The sequence below is a fragment of the Clinocottus analis genome, unplaced genomic scaffold, assembly GCF_023055335.1.
Source record: "Clinocottus analis isolate CAN_PGR_092001 unplaced genomic scaffold, fCliAna1.0.p SCAF_14, whole genome shotgun sequence".
NCBI classification, from domain to species: Eukaryota; Metazoa; Chordata; class Actinopteri; order Perciformes; family Cottidae; genus Clinocottus; species Clinocottus analis.
The window spans coordinates 13,237,155-13,262,099 of record NW_027175865.1 but is presented as its reverse complement, the minus strand read 5'-3'; the positions used below and the strand labels follow the sequence as shown (position 1 = coordinate 13,262,099).

The 24,945-nt window shown below is 43.8% G+C and overlaps 2 protein-coding genes across 5 annotated transcripts in view; both read left to right on the top strand.

Moving 5' to 3' along the window:
• Positions 1–19,458, top strand: part of fhod3a (formin homology 2 domain containing 3a) — a 52,737-nt gene extending 33,279 nt beyond the window's left edge. The window contains exons 9-28 of one of the 4 annotated variants that reach the window (XM_068576423.1): positions 722–865; positions 941–1,176; positions 2,977–3,387; positions 4,236–4,295; positions 5,138–5,272; positions 6,111–6,161; positions 8,292–8,509; positions 9,821–10,123; positions 10,653–11,368; positions 11,894–12,034; positions 13,318–13,476; positions 13,583–13,765; positions 14,592–14,711; positions 14,897–15,058; positions 15,371–15,561; positions 16,226–16,430; positions 16,610–16,633; positions 16,966–17,173; positions 17,514–17,678; positions 17,973–19,458. In XM_068576423.1, the coding sequence (XP_068432524.1) occupies positions 722–865; positions 941–1,176; positions 2,977–3,387; positions 4,236–4,295; positions 5,138–5,272; positions 6,111–6,161; positions 8,292–8,509; positions 9,821–10,123; positions 10,653–11,368; positions 11,894–12,034; positions 13,318–13,476; positions 13,583–13,765; positions 14,592–14,711; positions 14,897–15,058; positions 15,371–15,561; positions 16,226–16,430; positions 16,610–16,633; positions 16,966–17,173; positions 17,514–17,678; positions 17,973–18,055 (3,915 nt within the window). In that variant the 3' untranslated portion in view covers positions 18,056–19,458. Of the gene's footprint in view, positions 1–721; positions 866–940; positions 1,177–2,967; positions 3,388–4,235; positions 4,296–5,137; positions 5,273–6,110; positions 6,162–8,291; positions 8,510–9,820; positions 10,124–10,652; positions 11,369–11,893; positions 12,035–13,317; positions 13,477–13,582; positions 13,766–14,591; positions 14,712–14,896; positions 15,059–15,370; positions 15,562–16,225; positions 16,431–16,609; positions 16,634–16,965; positions 17,174–17,513; positions 17,679–17,972 lie in introns of all 4 variants that reach the window. The other 3 variants (XM_068576422.1, XM_068576424.1, XM_068576425.1) reach the window with 3 other exon arrangements.
• Positions 19,459–20,996: 1,538 nt separating this feature from the next.
• Positions 20,997–23,852, top strand: LOC137785272 (glutathione S-transferase A-like). Its single transcript, XM_068576427.1, has 6 exons — positions 20,997–21,257; positions 21,919–21,984; positions 22,112–22,217; positions 22,597–22,715; positions 22,804–22,892; positions 22,998–23,852. Exons 1-6 carry the CDS (start codon positions 21,090–21,092, stop codon positions 23,128–23,130), a joined length of 681 nt encoding a protein of 226 aa, XP_068432528.1. The 5' UTR covers positions 20,997–21,089; the 3' UTR covers positions 23,131–23,852.
• Positions 23,853–24,945: the final 1,093 nt, after the last annotated feature.

Below are 24,945 nucleotides of genomic sequence, written 5' to 3'. Positions count from 1 at the left end.
AATAATGTTTTTTATTATTAAGTACTGGATAGAGGAAAATGTGACTATGATATGACGGCTGGTACTACAGACCAGACTCCAGAAGGCCGCATCGCATCTTGGGGAGATGACTCGTGCCGTCACAAAAGAAGAGAAACGGGAGAATTCAGAAAAATTGAAAAGAATTTAGGCACATAAAATATGTGAATATTCACTTTCAGCGTGGTACATGATATAGCTGCAGTAGAGTGATAGCAGCATCATCAGACTGTCACCTCTCGGTCTATAGATCTAACAGCTGGCATTAACAGGTTGGCTATTAGCAGACAAACCCTAACATTACCTGGTGGTTCATTAAATTATGTAGGTGTGCGGATAAGTAATATCTAATGACGGTGTTAAGTCATTTATCTACTTGGATGGGTGAAGACTGAAGGGGAAAGAAGGCAAACCTTAATTTATTCGGCTTACATGAACTCTCACAAAATAATGATTCGACTTATCTGTAAAACAAATGTCTGTTTAACAAGAAATACTAGGGGTCCCCCTCACAATTTTGAGCAGGTGTGTTGGGTCACACTATGTTTTAATGCTGCTGCTTCAGGACTATTCTGCCCAAACTACAATTAAATTACTGGACATGCAATTTTGCAATTTTTGTGGGAATCTAGCCACTTAAATCAACGCATTTAAAACCTCAGTTATGCCTTGATGACTCATCGGTCTCCTTTTCTCTTTGCAGACTCTTGCAGCACTGCCGGATCAGGACTCGTTTTACGACATGGTCGACGGTCTGGAGGAACAAGGCATGGAGACAGTGTCCCAAAGACATCTGGGGCGCAAAGGCACAGATCTGGACCTAGTTGAGCAGCTCAACATCTACGAGGTTTGAGACACACAAAGTACATACCGCACATTTGCATGATACGTCGGTTCACACCCGATCAACCTTTTCCGCCAGATGGGCCTCCGGCATGAAGATGGTGACGATGACAGCCGGCCTCCACCAACGGGACGCCCGGACCGCCGACGAGTCAGCCTTGGGGGCGGTGACAAAAAGCATGGCCTCGAGAGAAGGCGGAGTCGCAGGGCCTCTCTTGGGCGATCCGGTCAGGCCTCCCCCTGCAGCTCTGCGTCCCCACAGCGAGCCGGCCTCCATCCTTTCAACGGACAGAGAGCTGAGGACGCGAGCGAGAGGTGAGAGACTAGGAGGGCGAAGGAGTGTCAGAATGAGCAAGTTACAGGGACATTTGACAAAGGCTCAGAAAGGCGTCGTTACAGCCGGTGTGACGAATGATTGGTGCCACATTTTTGGTTATCCCTTTGGAGAGGCACGTGTTAACTGAGCCCAAGAGCGATATACTGACTGTCTTGTACCAACGTTTTCTGCTCCAGAGCTCTGTCAGGTTTCCTTCCATCCATGTAAGTTCAAAGGTCTCTCAGAAAAACAAGTTCTGCTGACCTCCGTGGCCCCTCTGCCTTTGGTTTCCTACCCCTGCTCACCTCCGTGCTGTAACATACATGTGTGTCTCGTGTCACATTGAGCACTCTGAGTGGGCTTTTTTAAATTCTGCATGGAAATACTGGCGCAGACTCGTGCTCCACTGAAAGTGATAAAAAGGTTCTCCGCAGCTGCACAAGCCTTCAGGGTTTGTGGTTATAATACAAACTTACACTTTATTAAACCATCACAGGCTTATTTCAGTGCTGTGTGTATGCACATAAAAAGGGGAATTTAAAGCCGGTTGTTGCTGCTAACCACAGGTAAATCCTTCCTCTCTACGTCATTTTGTCAGTTTGTGACCGAAGCAGATCATGTCCGGTGCTCCCGCTAGCATTAAAATGGTGGTTGTGTGTAGGAGATATGCATGCTAGCACACATTTTTGTGCTGGAATGCATATCTTGAAACTTATGTGAAATTCTACATAGTTGCGCGTGAGTCCACTTGCGTACAGTCGATTACATGAAGTGATGGTTGGAAGTCAGAGACTGCTTCTTGTTGTGCACACACAGAAAAACAAACAAAACTTGTATTGACCGTCCCATGGGTCACACACACATGGCTCTGGTCTTGTGGAACAACATCTGGCAGCGAACTCCGACTCGACTGCAACAAGGTGCATCTGGTTTCACTAGGCAGCGCTGTTGGGTGACGCTGATCTCAAGTCAGTTCTTCAGCCATGGCTTATGCTCCTCTCAACTTTCCTTTCCCTTTCCATGTCAACTTGTGTATGTACAACTACTTTTCCGGAGTGTTTAACGTGACAAATTCACTCTCTTTCCCCTCTTTCATTTCTATGTTTTATCTTGTCTTAAAACTTTTCTTTTTCTGTCACTTACTTCCTTTTCCTTGTCTGTTGCCTTTGAGCGTCATACATGTTTTTGTGGTTTGATTGTGACGCTATTAATATTATTTCCACACTTCAATCTCATCTAGCTCTTCCTTCATCCTAATGCTCTCCTCCGTCTCTGTCATTTCTTCAAAAGTGTGGTGCTTTCCATTCGCATGCTTATCTTATGTATTGCATCGTCTCTCCCTCAACCTTTATCCTTACATTTTCCACCCAACCATTTATTCATCCTTCCCCACCCGACCTCCACAGAGAGGAAGAATGTGAGGATGGGATAGAGGAGGAGGAGGAGGAGGAGGAGGAAGAGGAGACTCCAGTGACTGAGTCTGATTCGGATGAGCAGGAGGGGGCTGATTCAGTGTCTAAACTGACCACCCTCAGGTATTTTAGGACATGGTGGTAATATCTAAATGAAGTAATGACCTTGTGGTCTTATTGTACGAAGGCAGTCTGTATATGAAGCCACAGAGCTATTTAGTTCTCTCTTTTGTCTGTTTTTACATTTGTATGTCTGCTTTGATCTCTGTGTGGCTTATCTACTTGGTTTAGGCTCCAGTGGGTTACACATGGTACTACTTCTCTAACATTTGCCAGTTTTGTCCATTTATTCCTCTCAATCCATTCCTTTGTTCCTAGCCCGGCCAGGCACCTTCCAAGCATAGTTCACCGAACAACCGTCCAGTCCATCACCATCACTTCCAGAAAGGAGAATATAAACGAGGAGGAGCAGAGGAATCGGACTGAACCACCTCCAGCGGCCACCCTCCACTCCCCATCTACTCCCACCCTCTCTCCTCCAGTCTTCTCCCCTCTCAGCCCCCCAGCACAACCCTCCTTCCTGGCCAGCCTGCTGGCCAGGAAGAGGTCCATTGTCACTGTCCCGGCTACCAAGGAGGTCAGCCCGCCATCACGCGGCAGCTCCCGAGCCACCCCCGAGCGCCTGCCTTACATGCCCCACTCACCCTTCCACCTCTTCTCCTACGACCTCGACGAGGAGCCGTCGCCCCCGGCTCCGCCCAAACCTACCGAGGAACCACCCAAAGCGACGTCTCCCAGGTTAGACGGACGGGGAGAACTCAATCTCCCATGAGTTCAAGACGCACAGAAAGCTTTCCTTGCTTTCCTCCAATGCTCAATTTGAACTTCTTCCGTTTCCACTTCTCTTTCTGGCTTTCACCCTTGGATCTCTTTGCACCACTTTAGTTTTTCATCACCTGCGTTTTTTTCACCAGTTCTTCCCACCTCTTCGACTGCACGGCTTCACACCTTCAGCCTGTCAACTCTCTTATGATCACCTGTTGTTCCTCACTTTTTCTGAGCTCTGTCACTGCGTTGATTGTTCACACCTGTTTGAAATCCTTGCTTTGTTTCCCACAGCCACAGCTTTTCCCTTCTATTCAACTCCTGCTGTATATCTATGCAGCATATCCTTGCTTCTTACTACGACTATTTCGTGGATCTATTCCCTGTATTACTGTGTAAGATTTGTTTTCTTGCTGGATTAGGACTGTATTGCCATATGAAGCTATGATAATCCTATAGTCAAGTTTGCTAATAATTATGCATATTTACACCATTCCACCTCTGGATAGTGTTTAAAAGCCTGTGTCAAGGCGCTGTACACTTTGTGTGTTGGCCTGGCTAAATAACCAATTTAGTATTTATTAGTAAATAGTAAGTATTTTCTCTTTTTTCCTTGAATCTTTCAGAAACATAAGGGAAGAAACGACACAACCGTTGTGAATCAATGGCTTTGTAGTGTTGCACCAACAGCATTCCTGCTCTGTAACAAGGTGTCACACATGTTTGTCGCCCACCAGCTTTGGTCAAAGCGGTGTCGTGTAACCGGGTGACTGAAGGTGTCACTCACTGTTCCCCATTTTCTCACCCCTTCTCTCACCCAGGAATGGAGGTCTCATGTCCTACCCCTCCCTCACCTCGCCAAGTACGCCCACCAGCTCTAGGTGAGAGCCGAGCGCCGACATGCGCCTGCACACATGCATGAAACCGTCCTTGAAATACACACTTGTGTCCTGTTAACATGTTGAAGTACATCTTCACAGCACCCACTACAGACTGCGTGCAGCCATGTGGTGTATTCATAGTAATGACGTACCGAAGTGAATTTCACTCTCTGGTTTCCCAGTTACTGAGCTGTTCCTTTTACCTCCACAGACAATACGATCATGGAAACTTAATTTTACGACGTGTTACATATCTACATACTTACACATGTAGAAGCATATTGTGTTGTGTGAAGTTTGTGGATCTGCATCACAATTGTGCAGCAGGTTAAAATAGCTCAGCGCAAACTTGCTGATAAAAGAACAGTGGTGCTGATGGTGAGGTGGCCAAACGCTTTTGTTTTGGGGTTAAATACAACAAATACAGGGAGTTAAGGGCTAAGCAATTGTGAATGCGTAGTTTGCAACTCGTTAAAGTGCAAGAAAACCAGTGCGTGTACACCAGAGAACACCATGTGCCACATCAAATACATTATCAAACTAGCCACTCAACCCTATTAAACTGTTTAACATTTAACATAACAAAAGTTTCAGCTGCTCTAAAATGTAATTTTAATTAATTATATAATCCCAAACTCTAATACAGTGTGGCCAATGTAAAAGATTATGATGCTATGTGTAAATCTGGTAATAAGTAAAGTAGTAACTACTTGACAACTATTGGTTAGGGCCCATTTAATAGATTATGATGCAAATATTAAGGCAGAAATGGTCGAATATATTGAGAGCGTAACGTAACATAAGAGGTTAATGCAGAGATCATTTCTCGCTCGTTCCTTCAGGCCGGCTTTGGGAGGCCTTCTGTCCTCCTCGTACCGGCAACACCAGGAATCTCTGACGGCTGAAAGAGAGCGCCGCCGCCTGGAGAGAGAGGAGCGACTGCAGCGGATAGAGAGGGAGGAGAGGAACAAGCACAGGTGAGGCACCGCCGACTTGGTGGTCATAGGATGTGTTGTAACTCGGTTTTGTTGTTCATTGTGCACACGTGACATCTATCACACTTGTGTCCATCCGGGGAGAAGGATCTGAACCTATGTGAGGTCCTGGGACTGAGGATCTCGTATGTGGACAGATTGTAAAGCCCTCTGAGGCAAATTTCTGATTTGTGATTTTTGGACATTTCAAAATAAATTTAGTATACTTAAATGTAATTGTTTTTGGAAAGATTGACATTAAAATACAATTAATTTAAAGAGCTACTCCAACAATTTTGTATTATACTTATCACAAGCGACATATTGTGAGTACTCCACTGCCTCTTAAATCAGGGTTTACCTTATGAATTACCAATAGAAGGTGCGAAATGGTTTTCGGCTTTTGCTATCACCTTGAGGTTTCAACTAGCGGAGACTACAGGAAGTAACCGCGCTCGGCCAAGAAATAGTCCAGCAAATAAAACCTCCATAAAACCACAACTCAGGATTTCTAAACTTTGCGAACATAAGAGTTGTATCTTTTCATCGATTGGTCATTCAACCAAGGACAGAATATTAAAAGCTCCATAAGTATAAAAAGTTAATTCCATATCACTTGTGCTAAATAAGTGCAAAAGATAAATGAAAATATCTGTATTTGAAACAGTTGATTATTTTTTACAATGATTTTTCAAGAAGCAAACTATGGGTTTTACTTTGACTGCTTGTGCGCATGACGCACACATGTGTCATATCCACACTGGCAGGTCTACAGAGGACAACACTGCTGTAGGGTATGATTAACATGTTTTAAAACGTTCTGTGTGCGTGTCTCTCACAGCCGCGGCTATGTGGATAAGATGGAAGAGGCCCGGCTTGCGCGGGAGGAGAGGTAAGTGTGTGCACTAAATCAAAACAACACACACTCACAGAACAACTGAGCCCACAGGGAATATGTTTCAAGGGTTTGGGAAGCTTGGTAATTGTGTAATTGTTTTCAGGTTGAAAAGGTTGGGGGTGTACTGAAACGATTTTATTTGCTCTGTCTGCCGTGTTTTTTTTTTTGTTTTTGTTTTTAGGGAGCTGCAGTTTAACGGCCAGAGGCTTGATTGTTTTGGCTGCGCGCTGTGAGAAAATGAAATTCCAGGATTTGTCAAGCTCTCACACCGAATGCACGTGCGCAGACACACTTTATACTCTAGCACGTGCACGTTTAAAGACGCACAAAGAATTTTCACGAGGCTAATAAATGTATCTTTCTGTGCAAATGGGAATCACAGGAAACGAAGGATTTACCCAGGAGGGTGAGGTCACGATCCGATTCAGGATGGAACATGCTCCATGCAGCCAAAGTGATTCAGTATCTCCCCGAACCTCTTCAACCTGAAAACAATTACCCCATATTGTGTACTGGGGCTGTTGCTTATCCTGTATAGGCTCAAAGCTCTTCCAACCTCAGTTTGAAAGCACCATTGATATAACACAACACATTGTGAGAGTGGAAAGAAATGAAGGAAATGAAAGATGAAGAAAGATCAGTTTGATTTAACACCAGACGGAGGAAACAAGCACAAGCCAGAGAGGGACAGAAAGCCAGAGGGATGCCGAGTGCGCTCATATGAGATGTATCCACGAGAGAGGTCGATGTATTATGCTGTATTTCACGGTTATCACACACACGTTCTTTGGTTCATCGGTCTGACAAGATACAGCACTGGAACAACCGGGCAAAAAGGGCTATGAAGGAAATGATGGCCTTTATGACAGACCACGCAGTCCAGAAATGATTCTCAATGTACAATGTTGTACTATTGAGTTGGGCTGAAACTGGATTTCTGAAGTTTGTCGCAAATATTGCCACTGGATAAACATTTCATTTCTTCCTGGAATTTTGGTTTATGATTAAATCAAATTAAAAAAAATCACGACAATCCATGTTATATCATTGTCCTTTACAATATCACTCATGACAGGTTTTTAGGTCAATACTTGACAATACATAGACATATTGGTTGAGTACTGCTTAGCAGACGGCTTATAAAAGAGTAATTTATAGACATAAATTCTTCAAGTGATCTGTTTCGCGAAATTCAACTCCTTTTATTTCTTAAATGAAGACATAGAGCATATTGACGGTTTTTGGTCCAAGCACACAACACACATTTGATTCACTCGCTCGACTTGACCCTTAATATAATGCACAAACACACACACACGAATGCGGGCATCCAGTTTCCTCAGACCTCTGAAGTGGTCTGATGCTAATGATCCCTGAACAGAAGCTCTACACATTCATGGTATGGTGGGAAAGAGGAGGGGCTAGAGACAGAGAGAGAGAGAGAGAGAGAGAGAGAGAGAGAGAGAGAGAGAGAGAGAGAGAGAGAGAGAGAGAGAGAGAAGGGTTGACTCAGTGCCCTTAATTCTTGCTCTGGCTGGCAGGTTGAGTGGTGAAGTTTGGTAAAGGGGGGAAAGAGAGAGCAAAGGACGGGAGAGGAAAAAGACAAGGAGAGCTGATCGAGGCACATCTTGAACAGGTTTACTCTGATTCACTTCTGATGTTTGGCCTTTCAGCAGCCGACATTAACTTCACCCCATCTCTCCCATTCTCCCCCCCCCTCCCCTCCCACCCTAACACTGCCTCCTCTTCTTTAAAATCCGGTTGCACATTTGGACTGCTGGTGATAGCTGAGCATTTAGCGAGATAGGAGAGGAGAGGAGAGCAGGATGGTGGAACTCTTAACTGCAGGAAATGAGAGTTGAATGCTTTGTTCAAGATAAATGGGGCGAGGTGGAGGAGTGAGGTGGGCTTATAAGAGTTGTTGTTAATGTAACCATCCACGTTTTCGATGAATTCAAGTAAACAGGCACTGTGGTTGCTAGTTTAGTGTCTGGCAATTTGTATGGCAAGGACCAACGCTGAGTGCAGCACTGCTGAGAAAGGCAAGACAGAAGGTGCGTTGTCTCTAACTCTAATTTTGCCTCTTGCCTCGTCTGATCCTCCATCTCGCTCCTTCTCTCTCAGGTACAAGAACGTGGAGCGTCTGGCGGCGGAGGAGTACGAGAGGGAGCACGTGCGGGTGCAGAGGACTCGCCCTGACCTCGACTTGACCTTTGAACCTGCCGAGGCCTGGCCCTCGTCATCGCGCAGCAGCACCCCTTCCTCCTTCGCTTCCCAGGAGGACGCAGAGGCTGACCTCGAGGCCGAGACCCCCGCCGCCTCCTACCCGCCCTCTGAGACAGGTAGGAGATCTGAGGATATCACATGTCTACGCACGATGCACCGGAGCGACGACGGACATGGTGTCTCTGTGGGGTTATGAGTTATTATTAACAAGTCAAAAATGCTTAGATGTAGGCAACTAAACATAGTTTAAAATTGAACCTCTCCCCTGTTCGTTTCAAGGACTTGATTACAATTCTGCAAACGCCACCTCTTACAAATGCATTCAATAGAAGTACGGCTACCAGGATTGTGTTCGTTGCTCATGCGAGTACTGTTATAATCATTGCAACCACAAGCTAATATTCACTGTGAACACTGTGAGTAGTTGTATCAAACAGTACCAGACAACAGCAGTAAAGAGAGTTGGTTACCTTGCAGAAGAGTTGGAGTTTACTCTGTTAGATTTCAAACTGATTCCCTGTAAAAAAAAAAAAAATGCATAAAATGGCTGATGATTTCTGTCAGCGCTAATAACAATGAGATGAAAGTGCAGTAGCGATGATCACATACATGCATCGCTTCCTACTTGAAGACAGGCAGTCTGAATCCAGCGTGAGAATGATGGATTTCACCGCTAACAAGGACTAAGTGGTTACTAAAATGTAAATATATTGAAGAAAAAAGGACATGGCGTGGCATAACTAGCATTAAAAAAAGACATAAACACTTTGTATCTGCTGGTTAATACTGAAAAATCATCACTTCAAAGCAATTATTCTTAACATTAAATAGTTTCAGTTTGCAGCCCGCCATTTAAATTAGCATGTAGGCGTGAGCAAAAAAAAAAAAAAAAAAAGGGCGAGACAGCACAGGAAAAGAGTGAGGGAGAGGAGGGGATGCAATCAGGGGGGTGAAAAGAAAATATCACACAGAGAGAGGATATGGCTGAAAGGGCCGAAGGGGTTTTTGAAAAGACCTTTTTGAAAATGTAATTCCAAAACATCTTGTGTAAGAAAAAAAGCCTTGTTTTGGAGCTGAGCGCATGCACGGCCATGAGCTGAGGTACTGTAGCTCACTTAGGAGTGTGTATGAGGCCTTACAGCGGCGTGTTATTCTAACCCTGCGTGCATCACTGCATGGGCTGTTCTGTGGAGTTACGCGTTTGTGTGTGTTTTGACACAAACAGGAACTTAATTCTTCATTTCCTGTCCATATCCTGGTCCCTTAACAACCTGGCCTTATGTACCTGCCATATTGTTTACGTTAGTGTATTGGTGTGTGTTTTAGTTTTTCTTATTAGTGTCTGGCGTCCAGACTACAGTTCACTGCATATACTCATGTTAGAGGATAAAGAAAAACTTTTTATTTTTTTTATTTTATTTCGACAGCAGAGGCTGAAGACTCCAGCGCCAGTGCAGAGCCAGAGGAGAAAGAAGCCACTGCTGAAGAGGAGGAGGAACAGAAAGAGGAGGAAATCCAGGAGGACGCAGCAGCAGAAAAAGAGGAGGAAGGCGAAGCGTTTGAGCAGGAACCGGAGAAGGAGAAAGAGGAGGCGGAGGAGGACAGCGGCATCCTCAGCGACAAAGAACGACAGAATGAGGAAGTGAACGAGAAGGACAACTGCTCGGCCTCCAGCATCTCCTCCGCCAGCAGCACTCTGGAGAGAGAGGAGAGGGGGGGCAATGACAATGGTGGGTAGTTTCCTGCAACATCCAAGTTACATATCTAGGGAAAGTCTCATTTTTAAACAGTGAGTTACTTTTAAGGGTTTTATTCAGCTGCCGTTCTCTATTGGCATCTATTGCTGAATTATTATTTAAGATAAATTGGATTTCTTTTTAAATATAAACCATAACCCTTAATCAAACAGTTTTCACTTTTTAACACAATTACGGTCAGGTTTGAATATTTAAGTAACGCTACAGAGCAATGTTTTTATGAGTGGGTGTAATTCTGCTGCCAGTTTACTGAGTCACACAATGAGTCAAGTCTATTGTAGTTTTAAAGGTATTGTTACAGTTTCTGTGATACAACTCATCATCCTACTTCAGTTTTTTCTCTTGAGTTGTAGAAAAAATGTAGGTTTCAACCCATAATAGGTATCCCTCATTATAAGGTCAAAGTTATTATTAAAATAACGGTAACTACTATTATTGACTATTTAAGTGTACGCTCTTTCTTAAATCTCTCCCCTCTTAACCCCTTCAACCTCCTTCTCAGGCTTTAAGGAGCCAGAGGTGAACGAGCAGTGCGGCAAACTCCTCAACAGCAAGCTCTTCATGCTGGACATGCTGTACTCCCAGAACAAGAAGCCCAGTGATGAGGAGGAGGAGGAGGAGGAGGAGGAGGAAGAGGATGTGGAGAAGGAGAAGGAAAAAGGAGAGGGTGAGGAGGACAAAGAAGCTCAGGAGGACGCCGATGTGCAACAGGGCGATGACTCGCAGGGCAACCACAAGGCTGACAAATCCGAGCTCCACAGGGCCATCCGACCCTTCGCCGAGCGGTTTGGAGAGTTGATCAAGGACCTCGGTTCGAGCCCCCCCCTCCCGGAGGTCCCGGCCAACGAGCCGCCCCCGCCCCCGCCCCCCCCACCCAAAAAAGAATCGGACACGATCTGGGACCAGCTCCTGGCCAGCCCTCGAGAGCTGCGCATCGGGGACATCAACTTCACCGACCTGACGGAGGAAGACGACAAAGACATTCTGGATGCCGTTTTGATGGGAGGCTGCAGCGACCACCCGCCGCCGCCGCCTCCTCCACCCTGCCTTCCCCGCTTCCCTCCACCCCCACCCATGTTAGGCCGCTGCCCGCCACCCCCTCCCTTGATTGGGATGATGCCGCCCTCTTCCTTTAGCTCCCCAATTCCAGTGCCTCCTCCCCCGGAGCCGCCACTCTTCAATAAGAAGAAGAAGACGATCAGGCTCTTCTGGAGCGAGGTGAGTCGAGATACAACGACCACGTACATCGGTCAGGCACAGCGATCACTCTCGATACTTCGTGGTACTCGCCATTCATCTAGATTAGAAGATGATAAGTGGAGGAAGAGTGTCACACAACTCTTTGAGCCCTAAAGTCCCCAGAATCGGTATAACTGTGACACACTGAATATAACGTGACCATAACACATTTTGTCAATGACTAAATGGACAATTTTCTTTGTCAAAAATGATTGAAAACAACTTAAAATGAAATCTGAACTACTTTGCCTTAACACCTGCTGTTTGCTGTTCTGATCACAGCTCTGTATCCAGCGAAAAGTCTCCACAATGACAAAAAACCATGATGATGTCTTTCCACTCTGGATTACATTTTTTCCAACAATTCTAAAAGGCCTCCCCTGTCTGATCAGGACACGGGAGGCCTTTCAGGAGCCATTACAAACACAATTAGTTACAAGTAAGTTGTGTCTGTTTTTGTTGAGAGTCTCTCATTCAGTCAATTTTTGCTTTGTTTCTTATCAGGTGCGTCCGAGAGATTCTCAGTACACGGACGTCAAGCGGAGAGGAGACACGTTCTGGTCCAAACTGGAAACAGTGAAAATTGACACGGCCAAACTGGAACACCTGTTTGAGTCTAAATCAAAGGAAATACCAGTTACGAAGGTAAACAACCACGGCATGAACAGGCAGAGGATTGTAACTGGTTTAGGATCTCGCGGTGTGATAATGACGAGGATGACGAGGATGCGTCTTACAACTGTGGTGCAGCATTTTCAAAACGAAACCGCATGGCCCTGAAACGTTAGATCAGTGGTGCCCAAAGGTGTATTTTGTGACCAATTAGGGACAAACGCGTTGACTCTGGCAGCTACAAAGCCCATGGGTTTGGTGCCCGTTATCTCCAGCACGTGAAAGTTGTTAAGTTTTACGGATGAATCGGCGTCCCGTTTCTTCTAAACCTGATCAAATAATCAATTGATCGTAATTCCCACAAAGCTTCTAAATAAGAAAAGTAAGATCTGCTAAAATGGAAAGCAGGCCTCTCACACTTTGAACTCCTGATCCGCTGCTTCAAGACCACAGCTCCCGTTAGAGCCGAACCAGTCCGTAAGTCACTTCGGCTCGGCATCTGGTCTGCACATAATGTGACGGTGTGACGGTGGTCTGCAGCTTAAAGACTCGAAACAGCTCAAGCAAAGCGGTCGGTTAATGAGAGAATCCAGGATTTAGAGGACCACCAGAATATCAAAGCCGTCAGAGGTCAGAGCAAACTTTACTGATATTGTTTTAGCGGATTCTCCAGTTAAGGGTGTGCAGTTTTCTTACATTACCCATCTGGATGTTAAGTTTGTGTTTTAGCTACTAAAGGTTTGAGATTGTAAGGTTCAAATAGATTCAGGTTCAGGGTTTCACCGACGTGTATATTTTTTTTATAGCTAATTATATTTTTTTGGCGCTTTTTGTTCTCTTGCCAGTTTTTTCACCGGCATGATTCATCCGATTTCTAACATTAACAGAAATATTCTTCAACACACACACACACTATCTCAGTATTTGCCATGATCTCTATTTTATGTGTGACACAGTACTACCCCATCAACAGAAACTATGTTCATGTATTTCTACAAGATACTCAAAATGTAAATATGAAATATAACAGTTAGATCAAATTAATTTGATCACTGAAAAGTTTTTTTTTTTTTTTAATGGGGGCATTTACATATCGACCAAACCATATGTTGAGTATAAAACTTCCTTCCATGTGTAGCGTATAATGATCCTAAGTGCTGTTCACATACACATACAGTGACAACATAATATGATACAACATGACAATACATCCGAATAAGCACACACTGTATAAACTATAACTCTATTTACAGCAGCTGCAGTGAGTGTAACCTGAGTGATGATGCTCTGACGCTCTCTGTATTTCTTTGTCGTAGAAAATAGCAGCAGACGGCAAGCGTCAGGAGGTCATCGTCTTGGATTCCAAGAGGAGTAACGCCATCAACATCGGGCTGACGGTGCTGCCTCCTCCTCGCACCATCAAGACGGCCATCCTGAACTTCGACGAGTACGCGCTCAACAAGGAGGGCATAGAGGTGAGAGGTGCAGGCGTTGGAGGTAAAGGAAGGAAGTGAAACTCGTCCTCAAATCCCTTTGCCTTTTAATTTGACGCCGTCTCCCGCTCCGTGTTTGCCCTCCTAGAAAATCCTGACGATGATCCCCACGGAGGAGGAGAAGCAGAAGATCCAGGAGGCCCAGCTGGCCAACCCCGATGTCCCGCTGGGCTCGGCAGAGCAGTTCCTCCTCACTCTGTCCTCCATCAGCGAGCTCTCTGCCAGACTCCAACTCTGGGCCTTCAAGATGGACTACGAGGCAACACAGAAGGTCTGTAAAGACAAAATAACGACAACAATTTCAAAAGGTAGATTTCGTGAGAGGGCAGACGGGGGAAGGCCAAATCAAACATAATGAGAGCGCGAATTGTTTTATTAAAGCAGAAACAGACATGCACATATGACAAAGCCAGCCGTAAAGGTTAGACACAACATGCACAGCATGTGTGCATGTGTGTGTGTGTGTGTGTGTGTACTCGTGTGTCCGCATCAACATCCTTTTTGAGCACAACATCCGCGAAGCATCAACACAGTTACGTCATCACAAAGTATGCACGCTTATTAGCGGCACCTCGTCTTCCTCGGGCGCACCAGGTTTCACTCGGGTGAAGAATGCAGCCAGGAGGAGAAGTTCAAAGTGGAAACCTGCAGAATGAAAAACACGCCACCCGTCCGTTGTTGTGATGCAGACTTAACTGCTTTCCGCAGGATGCACTTGTCTTTAATCTACATGAAAGGCAGGACTCCCGCCCGCACGTTCGGCGGAGCGGCGTTCCCCCCGACTCAGACTCCGCCGGGACGGTTTGGTTGCGGGAGGCTTAATGGAGGGCAACATACCGTGCAGGCACACAAACACACGCGCACACGAGAGAAAACCCCGCGGCACAAAAACAAAACCAACACCCCCGAGTAGTCAGAAGCGAAGGCTTTACCGAGAGAGAGAGAGCAACCTTTACAAGTCATGACCTCAAACAAGCGAGACGAGCTGCTTTTATAACGGTGTGTAGACCAAAGAAACCACATGTTTTGGGGCGTTTTAATTGACTCACCTAATGATGTGTGTGTGTGTGCACGTGTGGGTGTTTTCCTCCGCTCAGGAAGTTGCGGAGCCGCTGCAGGATCTTAAAGAGGGCATGGAACAGCTGGAGAAGAACAAGACTCTGCGCTACATCCTCTCCACACTGCTCTCGATGGGAAACTTCCTCAATAGCACCAATGTGAGTCATGACCTCGACAGGTTGTCTTTACACCGCGACACGGGGTCAGTTATTTTAGTGTTTGACTTTGAGTGTGTATTTTCTAAGCCTGTACTTTGACACGATGAGCTGGTGAGAATCCATGCACTTTGTAATCGTAGTCCAGCATTATTCTTTGCTCATGGTGTCTTTGGTTGTGTGTCCAGGCGAAAGGCTTCGAGCTGACATACTTGGAGAAGGTTCCGGAGGTGAAGGACACGGTCCATAAGCAGTCTCTGCTGCATCACGCCTGCGCCGTGGTGGTGGAGAACTTCCCTCAGAGCACCGACCTCTACTCCGAGATCGGAGCCGTCACGCGATCTGCAAAGGTACGCTCGGCACTCGCTCACGGAGAGCTCGGAGACACGCTGTGTTGAATGGCTACGCTGTGAAACATTTTCAAGCTGGTTCAACGTAAAACCACGATGTCTCCCGCCGCCATGTATACGTCACAGTGACTGAATTCAACTTTGCATAATTTGCCCCCGGAAAAAATGAAATCCGGTAATTGTGCTTGAACACACGGAAGTTGAATTAACTTGAGATTATGAATAGTATATTAGCGGAGATTTTGTGAGTCCACTGAATCCCTGGAAGACTTTTTTCTAAATGATTATTTGTATCAACATCTCTCCGGTCAGGTGGATTTTGACCAGCTGCAGGAGAACCTGTGTCAGATGGAGCGGCGCTGCAAAGCCTCATGGGACCATCTGAAGGTGATCGCCAAGCATGAGATGAAGCCCCAGCTGAAGCAGAAGATGTCTGACTTCCTCAAAGACTGCGCTGAGAGGATTATCATCCTCAAGATTGTTCACCGCAGGATCATCAACAGGTAGTTTCCCTCTAAACAAGCTCTCTCACAGTCTAGTGCGGTTATTGTAACCACAAACACATGTCGCCTATTTCATGACAAGGTGCGCTCCATAAGAAGTCCATTGGACTTTGGTGTGCACAACAATTGAGGCCAATTTTGTGTCTAAATTGTGTCTGATATTGTGATGAATATTGAAAATGTGCACGTTGCATTTGTGTGCAACTGGCCGGTGAAAAGAGCTATTTGTTTTGTGTTTCTGTAGAACGTTTTCATGAGAAAAGTAAAGTGTTTAGAAGAGTTTATAGTTTGGAATGATGGGTTTGCTTTTGCAAAAGATGTGAGATACGTATGGAGTCTCAGTCCAGTCAGAAAATATAGACTGGACTACTCGTCGTTCTTTATAGGCAGTAGATATTGTAAAGAAACTCAGAATCCAATTATAATGTTTTTATGTGTTTGTTTCTGATTCCTAAAACGTTAATATCTAAAACTATGTATTTTAACACGCCCAATTTCAGGAATCTGTAAGTAGAATAATAATTAAAGTCGAGAAAAACCTTGGGTGTAAATTTTCTACCACCTAAAATACACACTCTTGGAACAATTATGAAAATAAAACTTTTGAAAACTGACAACAACATTGTATTTTCTCGTTCTTCCTCCTCTTTTCTCCTTCTCCCAGGTTCCATTCCTTCCTGCTGTTCCTCGGTCATCCGGCCTACAGCGTGAGAGACGTCAGCGTCCACCGGTTCAGTAAAATCCTCAGCGAGTTCGCGCTGGAGTACCGAACCACCCGAGACCGCGTGCTGCAGCAGAAACAGAAACGAGCCGACCATCGCGAACGCAACAAGACCCGCGGGAAGATGATCATAGACGTGAACGCGCCTGTGAGCATCACTCACGCACACACACACACACACACACACACACACACTCACACACAGAATCCCTTCCACAAAAGACGCACTCAGACTTACAACTCGATTGTCTTGTTCGTCTCGTTACAAATCTACCGCTGCTTTCATTCTCCATTTCCTTTGACTTTGACTCTTTCTTCTCCCTGTAGTCTGATGATGAAGAGGAGAGTGAGGTATCAACATAAGTGCTGAATGTCTGCATGCGTGTGCGTGCGTGTGTGCGTGTGTGTATGTGTGTGTGTGTGTGTGTGTGTGTGTGTATGTATGTGCATGAAACCACTAACCCTGACTGGACTCCTTTACCTCAAAGTTTTCATTTTCAATGATTTTAACCTCTTGAGTGGATCAGTCAATAAAGTAGAGTGGGAGTTGTGATCTTAGTTTACCGGTTGGAACGTTTTGCTCGGTGCTTCAGCTCCGGCATGTTTTGAGTCAAACCACAAATCATTTTAAATTGCAGCTGCAATGAGCTCATTCTCTCTTTCACGCTGTCGTTCCTCATCAGTGTGGTCGGAATGGCTCCGGCGGCAGTAACGGCGCCCCGGGCGGCGGCCAGGAGGCGGAGCCTTCTCAGGGTTTGGGCCACAGTGAGGACGTCGCGGAGCACGAGCACATGAAAGCCGTGCTGAGAACCAGCCTCGGCGGCGGGGACAAGGAGGCCAGCGGGGTGCCGGGGCTTCGGACACGGACCAGATCCCGGCCTGGACGGGGAGGTGAGCGGGCGACAGGAAGTGCCTCGCAGGGTCAACAACAATTTAAAAAAACAAGGGCGACCGTGGTGCAGTGGTTGTCCTTCCCTGCCCCGCTAGCCGGGGTCAATGTGTCCTTGAGCAAGACACTTAACCCTATAAATTGCTCCAGTGTATGAACATGAGATAGTTCTGATGTGGCACCTTGCATGGTAGCTCCTCTCATCAGTGTGTGAACGATTCTTATGTGAAGCGTCTTTAAGTACTCAGAAAAGTGCCATATGAAGTCAAAACATTCTTATTTAGAGTCCCTGCACTATGGAGGGTTTCTATGTCCATGCATTAATCATTCTGATTTGTTCAGGTCGCAGTATGCCGGCATGGACCCCCCCTGTGGAGGACACTCAGATCTGCGGCGACGACTCCGCAGACGAGATCATGGAGCGTATAGTGAGGTCGGCCACTCAGGGTCCAGGAACCAGAGCCCAGCCCAGAGAGAGGAGGCGCTCCAGGGTCAACCGCAAGTCATGTGAGAGCTCCATGTTTACTTCTGCCCCGAATCCACCGCCGAGCTCAGTTATTCTGAGCCTGTTTTGCTTTTGTTGTACGCTCACACTGGAAACATGACAAGACAAAGAATAGTCAAAAGATGTATTGTATTTTTAAACAGTTGCTGGTATAGACAAGTAAGCCCATGTTGATGTATTGTATAGTCTACTGACTCCACACAATAGTGCACAATAGAAGTTAGTCTGTCAAACTGGGACACATTCTCACTTTGCGTACAGCTGACCATGTGATATCTAATCTTGTCTCTTCGCAGTGAGGCGGACTCTGAAGAGCGGCCTGACCCCAGAGGAAGCTCTTGCTTTAGGACTTTCCGATTCCCCGGATCCACAAATGTAGTCATCCAACCTCCCTCCCCCCGCCCCGCGCCGCCTGTCGTCATCGCCGTGGAAACACAGCCGATCATCCAAGCGACATCCTCTGTCTGCCTTTGCCACGCTTCACCAGTCACAAACCCCTTTAGGTTTTTGCCAGCTGCTAATTTTGCCTGATGTGTCTGAGTGATGAAGCTTCAGCCGTGACGTTCGTTCTTTTTTTTTTTTTCTTTTTCTTTGATGCAACACAAAGGAAATGTATTCCCGAAGAAAAAGTGGATGTGAAGAAAGAGAACTGATGAATTTAACTTGGCAGAGAAAAGAAAGGATACTTTTTCAAAATCCAAACATACATTTGAAATGTTGCATTCGTCCAAAGGGATAATTTTTGCTTGTGAGTTTCTGCAGCTGTGACTTCATTTTTTTTTTCTTTTCATTTATTTAAGCTGTGAATTTCGGTTGTAAAGATTAACGGGGCTGAAGAAGAAGTTTGATTTATTCTCTTAGCCTGTTTCGGATGATCCCCAGGGATCGCCACAAACAAAGAGGCTCACTAGGAATTGCCCTTTTGGAAAAGGCAAATGTTTGCTTCTGCAGATGCACGATTGACAAGTGACGAGTGTAAAAAAAAGAAAAGGTGGTCAATTTGATCTGATGTGCCTTTTATTTAAAAGGGACAATATTGTACCTTTTCCCCATCTTTTCCTCTCGTTTCAGTAACCTCCTACTTCTCAGATGACTCATAAATGTCACATTCACAGCTGTAGTTATATGGAGAAAAACTGTTCACGTTTTTATTTTGGCAAAAATATTTATTTGCAAAGCTCGGACATCCTGCACCTTACACAACAAAGCTGAAACGAACAACTGATTCAAAACAGACAAAAGGACGTATTTATCTCAGAGGAACTGTTTGTAAAGTGTAAAAAGACAAAAAGATAAAAACGTTTTTAAGATTTTAATAATCTATTTTGAAGGACATGCAGAGAATTCTGCATAAAATATGTAAATGCCCTTATCAGCTGCCAGGTACTGAGTACTGTAGTACTAGTGTGCATGTTTAGTGCGGTTCATGTGATGTATTTTTGTAATTTCTGTAGAAACTTGTATTATAGTCTGAGAGGAAGGGTAAAAAAAAGGGGCTATTCTGTGAATTGTAATAAAAGATAACTGAAAGATGTGGTCATAGATGAAATGTGTGTTTTCAAAGCATTGCTCCATGCTGAGAGAGGGGAGCAATATTTGGGCAAAAAGGTTTGAGGATAACGTAAGTTTCAGCTGAAACTGATGCTCCTCTCACAGTGCAACAAATACAGGGAAATATTGCTGCATAAATATGATGTGGTGAGCTGTACATTAAACCACGGTTACATACACTTTCACTTGAAATGCTGTGTGGACACACTGCAATAATAAAAAAAAAAAAACATTGAGTGAAAAAAAAGCATGTGCATGTCATTCTTCTTCACTGCTTCCTGAAAACACACAAGAGCACGTCTCCGCTGACCAAGCTTTGGATTAAAGAGGGGCCAAAAACTGCACAACTGCTTCCCACTTCAAACGTGTGAGGTTCAATGGTGAGTGTTTTTGTGAGTCCTTTCATTCTGTCTGTACCCATATTTACGGCTAAGTCGATGAGTCAGCTTTAGTGGACAGGATCACCTCCCCCCGCCAGCGGGTGATGATCACTCTGGAGGAAAAGACGCTGCCAGGCTAGATAGAGTATAAATCCCAGGAAGTCTTGGAAATCGATTCGGGAGGAAAGCTGGGTTTACTCTGAGTATGATGATTGAACATGAACTCGAAGACGCAGTCATATTTAAAGCCATTTAGTCTGTCCTATCTGTGACATTATGTTACTACACAGGTTTACTGACCATCTCAAGATATACTCAGATACACAAACTGCACAATGACCAGCGTTAAACCTTCTTCATGTTTCAACTATTGAAAAAACATACTGAATAAGTCCAGTGTGACATGCTTATATCTGTAGGTGAAGTGTAAAAACTAAATAAGGAATATATTTAAAATATTAGTAAGACAGTAAGACAGAGGCTCGTTGTTCTTGCTTTGTCTTTTTGTGATGGAATCAGTTTATATATATATATACATATATATATATATATATATATATATATATATATATATATATATATATATATATACATATATATATATATATATATATATATATATACATATATATATATATATATATATATACATACATATATATACATATATATATATATATATTATATATATATACATATATACATATATATAATATATATATATATATTATATATATACATATATATATATATATATTATATATATATACATATATACATATATATAATATATATATATATATTATATATACATATATATATATATATATATATATATATATATATATATATATATATATATATATATATATATATATATATATATATATATACAATTAACTTATAGTAAGGAAATAGTGAAGTGGACAACTTTTTTGTAACTTGTTTTTCATATATTATTTATCCAAATAAGACAAATGATGAAGGGAAATTATTGTAAAGGACCCAGTTTGTAATACGGCCTCCTGGCCAGCAGGGGGCGACAACCGCTTCCATTAAAGCCAGAGATCCTCAAAAACTGTGGGAACAACAGATACCATTTACACTTCAGTGCATAAAGGGCCACGTAGACCTTTATCAGGTGGGATGACGAAGCAGAAGTGTGACTGCTCTCCATTGTGTCCTGTAGAAAATACAATACCGTGAAGATCTAGACATTTTACTTAAAGTATAAGCGCATGAACTACACACTACTACACACGTCCCCTGCAGTCTCTGTCTCCATCTAGTGTCAAACTAGAGTAGCTACAAGACGTGATGACTTCATCGAGCGACTTCGCGCGACTTTTCAGGACAGCCAATAGCGCGTTTCCTTGCTGAGGAGTTTGCGACAGTGCCGTAATCTCTTTTGCGCACTTCTTTATCTCCTCTGAACCGCGCGGCCCGTATCGTGTCGTCAGTGATCGGTTAAATCTTGAAAGCATGGCCCAGGACATGACTCTGCTGTGGGGCTCCGGCTCTTCTCCCTGCTGGAGGGTCATGATCGCGCTGGAGGAGAAGACCCTGCAGGGCTACAACCAGAAACTGCTCTCGTTTGAGAAAATGGAGCACAAGTCCCAAGAAGTGTTAGATATGAATGCCAGGGGACAGGTATGGGGCAGCTTCAAATCCACCGTGACCTGTAAAACAATGCATTAAGCGTAGACCACTTGTATTAAAACTGTCAGCCATGACATTTCCTTTCCCACAATACAACATGCACAACTAACAGCTATCATTAGACCGTCCCCACCATTTGTATTCACCCATGTGGATTAATGATTTGTAAAATGGCGCCGTACATTCTTAAAAACTATTAATATATCCAAGTCACGGAGGAGTGCCGTTTAATTCGGCTTGGATAAAGTTCACCCAGGTACAGTTTTATGAGGACATTTATAACTTTGAAATGTGTTGACTGAGGTGCCTTTCATGCAAAACAGCAATAAGAGCGCGGAAACTACTATGTCATGGTGAAGTGCGTTTTTAAGAAGTTTTTTTTTTTTGGCCGCACGTGCACATGCCCACTTCCCTACATGCTGTGACAGCTGAAGCTAATGCAATACCTTTCTTTTTGCAGTACCACAGAACAATACTTGTTCAGTAGAGTCCCATTGGCTTGGAAAACACTCACACACATTATTCCTCATGGCTCTTTGGTTAAAACACATAGTTGTGCCCATGCGTTTTGGTGTCCCTGTGTTAGAGGCTGTGCTGATGACGTTGAATGCAGGTAATAATTCATGCAAGTCTCTCCTGTTTGATTTTGAAGCTTCCCTCTTTCAAACATGGAGACATCGCTGTCAATGAGTCCTACGCAGTCTGTTTCTACCTGGAGGTGGGTGAGCCTGTCCCATCCATGAACCGATGCCACATTAGCATGCCACGTTACAGATATCAACACTTAAACTCATTATTGTAAAGTGTGACATCAACTGCGTGCGTCTTTTCTCTCCTAATGGCAGAGTCAATTTAAGTCTAAGGGAAATAAACTGATCCCAGACAGCCCTGCCGAACAAGCCCTGATGTACCAGCGCATGTTTGAGGGTCTCTCGTTCTACGAAAAACTCAGTAAGGCATAAATAATAACCCCCTCAGAATCCTTATTTAAAACAAACTCAACCAAGAGTGTCTTGCAGTTATCGCTAAGAAAAACTGGCTCGTGATATTCTCCATTTTTCTTATTGTAAGCAAATTAAAAGGCCAAGACCAATAACACCGTGTGACATGTTTCCTAGTTACGATGCACATGGGAACATAGTTTATTCTGAGGCCTTTGGCCTTTTTAATTAAAGAATACCATATACAGTATATATTTTACCTGCTTTTCATACTGAAAGATACGGTAATAGTAAGACATAGAATAATGTAGCTTTATTTTTACACTATTATTGATGTTCGAAATGCTATTGTGTGTGTGTGTGTGTGTGTGTGTGTGTGTGTGTTATAGATGCAGTCATCTACTATGACTGGTTTGTCCCTGAAGAAGAGAGGCATGACTCAGCTCTAAAGAGAAACAAGGAGGCTCTGGCCACTGAACTCAAGCTCTGGGAGGATTACCTTCATAAGGTAGCGTATGTACACCACAGTGTACACACACACACGCACACACACGCACATTTAAATATAGCTTTATTTTTCACCTCTTTCTTTCCAGCTGGGCTCGGGCTCTCACCTGGCAGGAGAGTCCTTCTCTCTGGCTGATGTGACCGTCTTTCCAACTGTTGCTACTCTTTTCAGATTCGGGTCAGTGGCGGGAGGATGTTACAATTCTCTCAACACAAACAAACTGAATAAGAGATGTGTGTCTTGGCGTTGCAGTTGAAATGTCTCCCAACGTCTTTCCTTTAGGTTGCCTGCAGAGTGTTACCCTAAGCTGGAAGAGTATTACGCTCTGCTGAAGGAGCGGCCCAGCATCAAAGCCAGCTGGCCTCCTCACTGGCTGGAGAACCCCAAGGGACAAGACACACTCAAGGACATCTGAGAGCCGTCTTTACAGTCGAGTCTGCCTGTACTTTTTGGGTTTTCCGTAAAAATGTTTCCATGAAAATGCTTTTGTTTAAAATAGCTCATACGTTTTTAAAATGTGATAACGCTCTCTTAGTTATTTCTGCGAATGAAAAGGGGAAAACAAAGTGTTCAGATTACCCGTTCTGAGTGTTCCTGTTACAGAAATAGAAATGTGCTAGCTAAAACTAGCTTTTGTATTTAGTTTGAAAGTTTTTGCCGGTCGTGTTTCTGTCAAAGCTTGCCAAAAAATCAGTTGATAAACACAGGCTTGATAAAACTGCGGTGTGTTGTGTTTGCAGAGCAACAGGCAAATGGCTGAAGGCAAACTAATTGTAATGGTGATGACAAAGCAGGTTTTGTTGCAGTGATACATGGCATGTGTACTTAACATCAATGTCTGGAGACGAATACATACAATACACTACAACAGCCATTTTGATGCATTTTGAGTTTTTTGTTTAATAGGTTTCAACCTATTTAGTGGACTAAATGACCTCCACTACAGCGACTATGTCTCGGTAGGCTTCGCATACGGACTTGTGAATCTGTATATTGGATGTACAACTTTACTGAAACATGAACCAAAAAAAGCTAATATGTCAATTCTGAATAAAACAGTTGAAGTATATGAACTAAAAACCCTTAATGTTAGGGTCAAGTCTCGGAAAGAAAGGTGGATCGAGTCTTTGACAAGGACCAGGTGGTTTTATTGTTTCAATGGCCGTGCTAAAATTGGTTCACTTTGCACAGAGATCAGTGAAATGCCATGTGTTTGCATGACTTTGCATCTGTGAGATATGGTCATTTTCATAATATGCAAACTATTTCATTAATTTTTTTTTTAAGTGCAGCGCTTTCAGACCTTCCTAGCGGCTGTACTGTACTGTTGGTCTTGCACTTATAAAAACAAAGTTGTGCATCTGCTCTGTTTTACATGAGCGTGGGTTCAGATCCTGCACACTACGAGGAGTACGGCAGCTCGAGAAGACTGATGCAAGGTGTCATCCTGTTCATCTTTGTGGGCCTCTTTATCAGACACTGTTAAATGCTTCTCAGTGGCATTTTAAAAGTTCACACCAAGGGGTCTTAAAGGAACGTGTTCACTGTAGAAACTATGGAAACATATCTGATCAAATACACTCTTAAGAGTTAGTTATCAGTTTCTGGAAACCAAACTGACTCATACGTGCATCAGTGAACCAGAATGCTGGAGAAGTGCTGACTGGTTCTGTTCTTCATGATCAGACAAGAGCAAATTTATAGTTCAAAAAGCAAAGTAGTGGAATTATTAAGCCAAATTTTAAAATGTGATTTTACTTTTGGAAACCACAAAAAGCTTACGTAATCATGTAAGGGTTGAAATATGCTGGTGCGGTTTGCATTGACATCCTGTGTGCACAGATACACACCAACACATCAATACTAGTCATGCATTTCGAGCAGAACCCGTTTGTCAGGTCTAATATAAGCACCAATGCTTTTTGTTTGTCATCGTCGTCAAGCAAACATGAACGGAGTGAACTGACTCAGGTCACCCCCACAATCAAAAAAGAAGATTTGCACATTGATAAAGATACATATTTTTTTCTTCTTCGTAGCAAGACTTTTAGACTGAAGATGAAACGATATGAAGCTGTGGAATGCTACCAGGCAGTAAAGACACTTATATTCAGACTGTGGTCACAGGTTGTGGGTCGTTAAATCACTTCACAGCATTCTAAGGAATATTCCCATGGACATACTGAACAATGACACATTTATAAAAAGAGGCATTTATTACCACAACTTG

Coding starts and splice junctions, on each gene's coding strand:
- LOC137785272 (XM_068576427.1), top strand. CDS start 21,090: ATGGCCCAGGACATGACTCTGCTGTGGGGCTCCGGCTCTTCTCCCTGC. Junction 22,218..22,596: donor CTCGTTCTACGAAAAACTCA/GTAAGGCATAAA, acceptor TGTGTGTTATAG/ATGCAGTCATCTACTATGAC. Junction 22,716..22,803: donor GGGAGGATTACCTTCATAAG/GTAGCGTATGTA, acceptor CTTTCTTTCCAG/CTGGGCTCGGGCTCTCACCT.